Source organism: Oncorhynchus tshawytscha, unplaced genomic scaffold (assembly GCF_018296145.1).
Source record: "Oncorhynchus tshawytscha isolate Ot180627B unplaced genomic scaffold, Otsh_v2.0 Un_contig_4521_pilon_pilon, whole genome shotgun sequence".
Lineage (NCBI taxonomy): Eukaryota > Metazoa > Chordata > Actinopteri > Salmoniformes > Salmonidae > Oncorhynchus > Oncorhynchus tshawytscha.
Window position 1 is genome coordinate 127,501 of NW_024609460.1, and position 10,000 is coordinate 137,500.

Sequence of the window (10,000 nt, forward strand, 5' to 3'; positions counted from 1 at the left end):
GCCCTGGACCATGACTGCCCTGGACCATGACCCCCTGGACTGCCCTGGACCATGACCGCCCTGGACCATGACCGCCCTGGACCTGACCGCCCTGGACCGCCCTGGCCCTGACCACCCTGGACCCTGACCACCCTGGACCCACCCTGACTGCCCTGGACCATGACTGCCCTGGACCATGACCGCCCTGGACCATGACCCCGTCATGACCTGGACCCTGACCGCCCTGGACCCTGACCGCCCTGGACCCTGACTGCCCTGGACCCTGACTGCCCTGGACCCTGACCGCCCTGGACCCTGACCCCTGGACCCTGACCGCCCTGGACCCTGGACCCTGACTGCCCTGGACCCTGACCGCCCTGGACCCTGACCGCCCTGGACCCTGACTGCCCTGGCTTTATTAACACGTGTCCCTTGTTAAAGTTAATTTGTGAAATTTCTTTACTTATTAATGCGTCTGAGACAATCAGTTGTGTTGTGACAAGGTAGGGGTGGTATACAGAAGATAGCCTTAAGTCCATTTATGACAAGAACAGCTCAAATAAGCAAAGAGAAATGACAGTCCATCATTACTTTAAGACATGAAGGTCAGTCAATCCGGAAAAATGTCAAGAACTTTAAACGTTTCTTCAAGTTCAGTCGCAAAAACCATCCAGCGCTATGATGAAACTGGCTCTCATGAGGACCGCAACAGGAAAGGAAGACCCAGAGTTACCTCTGCTGCAGAGGATAACTTCATTAGAGTTAACAGCACCTCAGATTGCAGCCCAAATAAATGCTTCACAGAGTTCAAGTAACAGACACATCTCAACATCAACTGTTCAGAGGAGACTGATTTGATATTTTTGTTTCCAACCGTCGTGTCTTTGTGAGACACAGAGTAGGTGAACGGAAGATCTCTGCATGTGTGGTTCCCACTGTGAAGCATGGAGGAGGAGGTGGTGTGATGGTTCTTTGCTGGTGACACTGTCTGTAATTCATTTAGAATTCAAGGCACACTTAACCAGCATGGCTACCACCGCATTCTGCAGGGTTACACCATCACATCTGGTTTGCGCTTAGTGGGACTATCATTTGTTTTTCAACAGGACAATGACCAAATTTGACCAAGAAGGAGAGTGATGGAGTGCTGCATTAGATGACCTGGCCTTCACAATCACCCAACCTCAACCCAATTGAGATGGTTTGGGATGAGTTGGACCGCAGAGTGAAGCAAAAGCAGCCAACAAATGCCCAGCATATGTGGGAACTCCTTCAAGACTATTGGTTCAGCATTCCAGGTGAAGCTGGTTGAGAGAAAAAAAACAATTTAAATTGTATTTTCACCTTTATTTAACCAGGTAGGCCAGTTGAGAACAAGTTCTCATTTACAACTGCGACCTGGTCAATATAAAGCATAGCAGTGCAACAAAAACAAACAACACAGAGTTACACATAAACAAACATGCAGTCAATAACACATTAGACAAATCTATGTACAGTGTGTACAAATGTAGAAGAGTAGGGAGGTAGGCAATAAATAGGCCATAGAGGCTAAATAATTAGAATTTAGCATTAATACTGGAGTGATGGATGTGCAGATGATGATGTGCAAGTAGGGTGCAAAAGAGCAAGAGGGTAAGTAACAATATGGGGATGAGGTAGTTGGGTGTGCTATTTACAGATGAGCTATGTATAGGTACAGTGATCGGTAAGCTGATGCTTAAAGTTAGAGAGGGAGATATAAGACTCCAGCTTCAGTAATTTTTGCAATTCGTTCCAGTCATTGGCAGCAGAGAACTGGAAGGAAAGGCGGCCAAAGGAAGTGTTGGCTTTGGGGATGACCAGTGAAATATACCTGCTGGAGTGTGTGCTACGGGTGGGTGTTGCTATGGTGACCAGTGCGCTGAGATAAGGCGGGGCTTTACCTAAAGACCTTATAGATGACCTGGAGCCAGTGGGTTTGGCGACGAATGTGTAGTGAGGGCTAGCCAACGAGAGCATACAGGTTGCAGTGGTGGGTAGTATATGGGGCTTTGGTGACAAAATGGATGGCACTATGAAATCATGCTAAGACTGTGCAAAGCAAAGGGTGGCTACATTGAAGAATCTCAAATATATTTTGATTTGTTAATCCCTTTTTTGGTTATTACATGATTCCATATGTGTTATTTCATAGTTTACCGGTATGTCTTCACTATTATTCTACAATGTAGAAAACAGTAAAAATAAAGAAAAACCCTTGAATGAGTAGGTGTGTCCAAACTTTTGATTGGTACTGTAGTTTGATTGCTAACTGAGTTAGTCAGAGTTATAGTTTGATTGCTAACTAGTTAGATTGCAGAATTACCTCCTATGATATTCCTTAAAAGGGCCTGTGTGATAGAGTAGAATGGCTGTGCTGTGCATTCCACACCATCGTGAGAAAGATGGAACCAGACCGTAAGATTCTCTCTCCATGCTAATCTGTCTGTGGCCAGGTGGCTACTCTAGGCTAGGCTATGCTAGCAGGTTACACTAGGAGGCTAGGCTATGATATGCTAGCAGGCTACACTAGGAGGCTAGGCTACGCTAGCAGGCAAAACTACGAGGCTAGGCCAGGAGGCTACACTAGCCTATGATATGCTAGCAGGCTACACTAGGAGGCTATTCTATGATATGCTAGCAGGCTACACTAGGAGGCTAGGCTATGCTATGCTAGCAGGCTAAAGTGCATGGACGGCTACATTAGGAAGCTAGGCCAGGAGGCTACGCTAGCCTATGATATGCAAGCAGGCTACACTAGGAGGCTAGGCTATGCTAGCAGGCTAAAGTGCATGGAAGGCTACATTAGGAAGCTAGGCCAGGAGGCTACACTAACTCCCTTCAACCTGCATCACAGTTGGCTAACTTTTAGCTGGAAGGCTCCACTGGAAGGCTAGGCTAGGCTACGTTATAAGGCTACGTTAGGCCACACAGGCTAGACAATGACTCCCTTCAACTCTTCTCCTCTTTCTAACCTGCATGCTGTTAGCTAACTGTCGGCTGTTTTTAGAGTTAAGCGTGATGCAGAATGATATCTAAAAACAGACCGATTTGTATTTTCTAGATTGTTCCATGACTGGACACAGCTACACATACTGTATCGGCTGCAATACTCTGATCTAAGTCATGAACAGGTTCCTGCTGCCATCTTGTTTAACCACAGAGCCTTTCTAACCTGGACTTTTAGTGTTCTTTTTCATCCCTCTTTTCTTGTTCTGTCCTTCATCTCACCCCGTTCTCCTCCAGCGCGGCCAGCGGCTTGTTTAACCACAGAGCCTTTCTAACCTGGACTTTTAGTGTTCTTTTTCATCCCCTCTTTTCTTGTTCTGTCCTTCATCTCACCCCGTTCTCCTCCAGCGCGGCCAGCGGCTTGTTGATGCTGTTGACGAACTTGTTGACGTGCTCAAAGTGTTTTGTCATCTCTGTGGCGAGCACCATGTCTATGATGGCCTGACGCAGGGTACGGTACTCATTCCTACAGAGAGAGAGACAGCGAGAAGGGAGGGGAGGAGAGAGAGAGAGAGAGGGGGGAGGAGAAAGAGAGAGAAAGAGAGAAGAGACAGCGAGAGGGAGGAGAGGAGAGAGAGAGGGGAGGAGAGAGAGAGAGAGGAGGAGAGAGAGAGAGAGGAGGGGGATGGGGAGAAGAACACACAGAGAGAGAGAGAAAGAAGCAGTGGAGGAGAGAGAGGAGGGGGATGGGGAGAGAACACAGAGAGAGAGGAGGGGGGATGGGGAGAGAACACAGAGAGAGAGAGGAGGGGGATGGGGAGAAGAACACAGAGAGAGAGGAGGGGGATGGGGAGACGAACACAGAGAGAGAGGAGGGGGATGGGGAGAAGAACACAGAGAGAGAGAGGAGGGGGATGGGGAGAAGAACACAGAGAGAGAGAGAGGAGGGGGATGGGGAGACGAACACAGAGAGAGAGGAGGGGGATGGGGAGACGAACACAGAGAGAGAGGAGGGGGATGGGGAGAAGAACACAGAGAGAGAGAGAGGAGGGGGATGGGGAGAAGAACACAGAGAGAGAGGAGGGGGATGGGGAGAAGAACACAGAGAGAGAGAGAGGAGGGGGATGGGGAGAAGAACACAGAGAGAGAGAGGAGGGGGATGGGGAGAAGAACACAGAGAGAGAGGAGGGGGATGGGGAGAAGAACACAGAGAGAGAGGAGGGGGATGGGGAGAAGAACACAGAGAGAGAGAGGGGGGATGGGGAGAAGAACACAGAGAGAGAGAGGAGGGGGATGGGGAGAAGAAACACAGAGAGAGAGAGGAGGGGGATGGGGAGAAGAACACAGAGAGAGAGAGGGGGGATGGGGAGAAGAACACAGAGAGAGAGGAGGGGGATGGGGAGAAGAACACAGAGAGAGAGGAGGGGGATGGGGAGAAGAACACAGAGAGAGAGGAGGGGGATGGGGAGAAGAACACAGAGAGAGAGGAGGGGGATGGGGAGAAGAACACAGAGAGAGAGAGGAGGGGGATGGGGAGAAGAACACAGAGAGAGAGAGAGAGAGAGGAGGGGGATGGGGAGAAGAACACAGAGAGAGAGAACAGAGAGAGAGAGGAGGGGGATGGGGAGAAGAACACAGAGAGAGAGGAGGGGGATGGGGAGAAGAAACACAGAGAGAGAGAGAGGAGGGGATGGGGAGAAGAACACAGAGAGAGAGGAGGGGGATGGGGAGAAGAACACAGAGAGAGAGAGGAGGGGGATGGGGAGAAGAACACAGAGAGAGAGGGGGATGGGGAGAAGAACACAGAGAGAGAGAGGAGGGGATGGGGAGAAGAACACAGAGAGAGAGAGGAGGGGGATGGGGAGAAGAACACAGAGAGAGAGGAGGGGGATGGGGAGAAGAACACAGAGAGAGAGAGGAGGGGGATGGGGAGAAGAACACAGAGAGAGAGAGGAGGGGGATGGGGAGAAGAACACACAGAGAGAGGAGGGGGATGGGGAGAAGAACACAGAGAGAGAGAGGAGGGGGATGGGGAGAAGAACACAGAGAGAGAGAGGAGGGGGATGGGGAAGAACACACAGAGAGAGAGGAGGGGGATGGGGAGAAGAACACAGAGAGAGAGAGGAGGGGGATGGGGAGAAGAACACAGAGAGAGAGAGAGAGGAGGGGGATGGGGAGAAGAACACAGAGAGAGAGGGGGATGGGGAGAAGAACACAGAGAGAGAGAGAGGAGGGGGATGGGGAGAAGAACACACAGAGAGAGAGAGGAGGGGGATGGGGAGAAGAACACAGAGAGAGAGAGAGAGGAGGGGGATGGGGAGAAGAACACAGAGAGAGAGGAGGGGGACAGGGAGAAGAACACAGAGAGAGAGAGGAGGGGGATGGGGAGAAGAACACAGAGAGAGAGGAGGGGGATGGGGAGAAGAACACAGAGAGAGAGAGAGGAGGGGGATGGGGAGAAGAACACAGGAGAGAGAGGAGGGGGATGGGGAGAAGAACACAGAGAGAGAGAGAGGAGGGGGATGGGGAGAAGAACACAGAGAGAGAGAGGAGGGATGGGGAGAAGAACACAGAGCGAGAGAGAGGAGGGGGATGGGGAGAAGAACACAGAGAGAGAGAGAGAGAGAGGAGGGGGGATGGGGAGAAGAACACAGAGAGAGAGAGAGAGAGAGAGAGGAGGGGGATGGGGAGAAGAACACAGAGAGAGACATACACACAAAAAGCATTGGTAAATAAATGTGCTGAAAGCCCCTCTGGACAGTTCTAGCCTCCTGACTGTAGTGACAGAGGAGAGGAATGAATGGAGTGATTGTGTACCTTCCCCCATCCGAGGGAGAGCATTGCATGAGACACACTCCTCTGGGACTCGAATCACATGACTGCCCTGCCTCACTGTCTCTCTCTCACACACAGACAGACAGACAGACCAAACAGCCTCCCAGAAAACCCACAGACAGCCGTACCTCTCCATGTTCTTGAAGATGTTACACTTGTCGTCCCGTGTGGTGATCTGGAAGGCAAGGGCAGCGTGGTGGCTCTCTAGCACGGCCGTGTCGTTGTACAAGATGGCCAGCTCACTTCCTGCGTTACACAGGAAGCTGTTGGTGCGTCCCGGGTGATCCACGTCGTGTACCGTGGCTGCTATCAGAGCCGCCACCTCATCAATCTGCTCCAGACTTTGCTATTCGGGAAAGAAGATGAGTGTTTTCTTCATATTTAATATTAATGGAGCAGTTATTGACGGGGATTCCAGCTGGCGACCGTTTGGTTACAGGCCCAATGATCTAACGGCTACCTGCTGCCCTATCGATTATGGTCATACTATTTATACCACCAAATTACCCTTACCATTGTCATTTTTAGTATGTGAACCCTGCAGGAACTGAACCCACCACCTTGGTGTTGCTAGTGAACGTGATCTTACTAACTGAACCCACCACCTTGGTGTTGCTAGTGAACGTGATCTTACTAACTGAACCCACGACCTTGGTGTTGCTAGTGAACGTGATCTTACTAACTGAACCCACCACCTTGGTGTTGCTGAACGTGATCTTACTAACTGAACCCAGCACCTTGGTGTTGCTAGTGAACGTGATCTTACTAACTGAACCCACGACCTTGGTGTTGCTAGTGAACGTGATCTTACTAACTGAACCCAGCACCTTGGTGTTGCTAGTGAACGTGATCTTACTAACTGAACCCACGACCTTGGTGTTGCTAGTGAACGTGATCTTACTAACTGAACCCACCACCTTGGTGTTGCTAGTGAACGTGATCTTACTAACTGAACCCACCACCTTGGTGTTGCTAGTGAACGTGATCTTACTAACTGAACCCACGACCTTGGTGTTGCTAGTGAACGTGATCTTACTAACTGAACCCACGACCTTGGTGTTGCTAGTGAACGTGATCTTACTAACTGAACCCACGATCTTGGTGTTGCTAGTGACGTGATCTTACTAACTGAATCACTGATTGAATAGGCTGCTTTAAATGTTTTAGGGGCTTTCTTCATCACGTATTTGTGTTGTGTCTTGTTGTTTTAGGGGCTTATGGACACAAACACACCGGCAGGTATGCACGCACATAGCCACGGGAAGTAGTTTGGGGGTATGGGTGCTGCAAATCTTTTAGCAAATTCTTTTTTTGGGGGGGGGGTGCAGAATTGATGGGGGGGGGTCCGCGTTGAAGACGTCTATATCGGTCCTCTAATCCAGAACTAGTAAAGGCCCAGTGCACTACACACACACAGGTCCAGACACACACACAGGTCCAGACACACACACAGGTCCAGACACACACACAGGTCCAGACACACACACAGGTCCAGACACACACACAGGTCCAGACACACACACAGGTCCAGACACACACACAGGTCCAGACACACACACAGGTCCAGACACACACACTCCTAACCTGATTAGTCTAGATGACTCTAGTGACATGTAGTTCCATCTTAGAGAGTAAAGGAGTCAAAGACGTTAGGATTATGACTTCCCGCTGGGCACAGACAGCAGGTCAACGTCTAGTTTTGATTTACATTTGGGTGAGTTGTCAACTCATGTGAAATCAAAGTGAAATCAACAAAAAAATGTCACAATGTCAATGGATTTAGGTTGCAAGTTGGGTAAAAAATTAAAAAATTAAAAAAATGAAAATCCCTTATGTTGATGACCTTTTGTAAATCCGAACAGTTTTCAACGTTGATTCAACATCATCACATTACATTTTTGTTGTTGAAACAAGGTGGAATCACCATTTATTCAACCAGTTTTTGCCCAGTGGGTAGGGTTGATTCCAGGAATCTTCTAACTGGAATGTTTGGAAAACTTGGACATTTTGGGGAAGCTACCGGCATCGTGCAACTCTAATTAGAACTTGGAATAAGCCATGCTTGTGATTTGAGGAATGTCAGCCCAGGATTGACTCATTGCTTGTGTGCTTATTTCATTTCATTTCAATGCGTGTTTGTTACAAATGTTTTACTTCTGCTGTCTCTGAACAGGTCATACAGATTTACCTGTATAAATGAGGGGCAAACAAACATACAAACAAACCAATGTAGACAAAAACAAACAAGTCAAAACAAGACAAAACAAACAAGAAAAAACAAACAAGACAAACAAATAAATAAGACAAAACAAACAAGACAAAAACAAACAAGTCAAAACAAGACAAAACAAACAAGACAAACAAATAAATAAAACAAAACAAACAAGTCAAAACAAACAAGACAAAAACAAACAAGACAAAAACAAACAAGTCAAAACAAACAAGACAAAACAAACAAGACAAAACAAGACAAAACAAACGAGACAAAACTGTCTGACCCAGTGGCGGCCATCTTGGACGGCCATCTTACCTTGACCCTCTCCTTGCAGAGGAAGTATGAGGTAGCGTGCAGGACATCGGCAGCATGCGAGGAGTTGTGGTAGGAGTTGGTGGAGTGGTAGTTAGCCTCGATCCCCTGCAGCCAGGAGCGGAGAGTGGCCTCGGGACAGCTCAGGAACTCACACACCCCGAACCGAGAGAAGATCTTCAGGCCCAGATAGGTCAGAGGCCTGGGAGGAGACAATTACCAGACAGCATGAAGGTTAGGACTAACAGAATGGAGGAGTTCAATACCACAGAGTTAAGTGCGGTACACTGTGTAACCTCATCTCTTCTGCCATAACCCAGCTTCCCAATCCCTCTGACACTCAACAGGTCATTTATAGGGCACTATTTTTCACCAGAGCCCATATGGGTGATCCCCCCCCAAATTTTGGGGGATTTTCACGTAATGTAGAATGGTCCTTTAAAGGAAGGATTGTTGACATATATTTGATATTTGCATCTTAAAGACATGTTCAGGTAATTTGGCAACTAAGAAAGACCTGCTGCTTTGGGCTGGATGTGTCAATGTGTAGTTCATACATGCATAATCTATGAGCAGAATTCGTCTTACCTCAATTAGCCACGAAATCCATAGATGAAAATGACTGCTTCTTTTAGCTATATTTGTATTTATTATGGATCCCCATTACTCTTCCTTGGGTCCAGCAGAATTAAGGCAGTTATACCATTTTAAAAACATTACAATACAATTACAGAATTCACAACATACTGTGTGTGTGCCCATAGTCCACTACCACATATCTACAGAGACAAATCCATGTGTACGTGTGTGTATAGTGTGTATGTTATCATGTGTGTGTGTGTGCATGTGTCTGTGCCTTTGTGTGTGTCTCTTCATAGTCCACTACCACATATCTACAGAGACAAATCCATGTGTACGTGTGTGTATAGTGTGTATGTTATCATGTGTGTGTGTGTGCATGTGTCTGTGCCTTTGTGTGTGTCTCTTCATAGTCCACTACCACATATCTACAGAGACAAATCCATGTGTACGTGTGTGTATAGTGTGTATGTTATCATGTGTGTGTGTGCCTTTGTGCCTTTGTGTGTCTCTCTTCACAGTCCCCGCTGTTCCATAAGGTGTATATTTACCTGCTTTTTAAATCGGATTCTACTGTTGCATTCTACTGTCCATGTAGTCATGGCTCAGTGTAGTACAGTGTGCCTGTCATAGTCTGTTCTGGACTTGGGGACTGTGAAGAGACCTCTGGTGGCATGTCTTGTGGGGGTATGTATGGGTGTCCGAGCTGTGTGCTAGTATTTTAAACAGACAGCTCGGTACCTTCAGCTTGTCAACACCTCTTACAAAAACAAGTAATGAGGAAGTCAATCTCTCTTCCACTTTGAGTCATGAGAGATTGACATGCATATTATTAATGTTAGCTCTCTGTGTACCTTTAAGGGCCAGCTGTGCTGCCCTATTCTGAGCCAATTGTAATTCCCCAAGTCCCTCTTTGAGGCACCTGACCACACGACTGAACGATAGTCCAGGTGAGACAAAACCAGGGCCTGTAGGACCTGCCTTGTTGATAGTGAAGGCAGAGCAGTGCTTTATTACGGACAGACTTCTCCCCATCTTAGCTACTGTTGTATCAATATGTTTTGACCATGACAGTTTACCAACCATGGTTACTCCAAGAAGTGTAGTCAC

At 48.0% G+C, this 10,000-nt stretch overlaps 1 protein-coding gene across 1 annotated transcript in view; it reads right to left on the reverse strand.

Annotated features, from left to right (window-relative positions):
* The window catches only part of pde8a (phosphodiesterase 8A), a gene marked incomplete at its 5' end in the record, with an annotated part of 53,721 nt that overhangs the window by 7,275 nt on the left and 36,446 nt on the right, over positions 1-10,000 (reverse strand). The window contains 3 exon segments of the mRNA XM_042315422.1: positions 3,343-3,475; positions 5,913-6,130; positions 8,315-8,513. Coding sequence (XP_042171356.1) covers positions 3,343-3,475; positions 5,913-6,130; positions 8,315-8,513 — 550 coding nt within the window.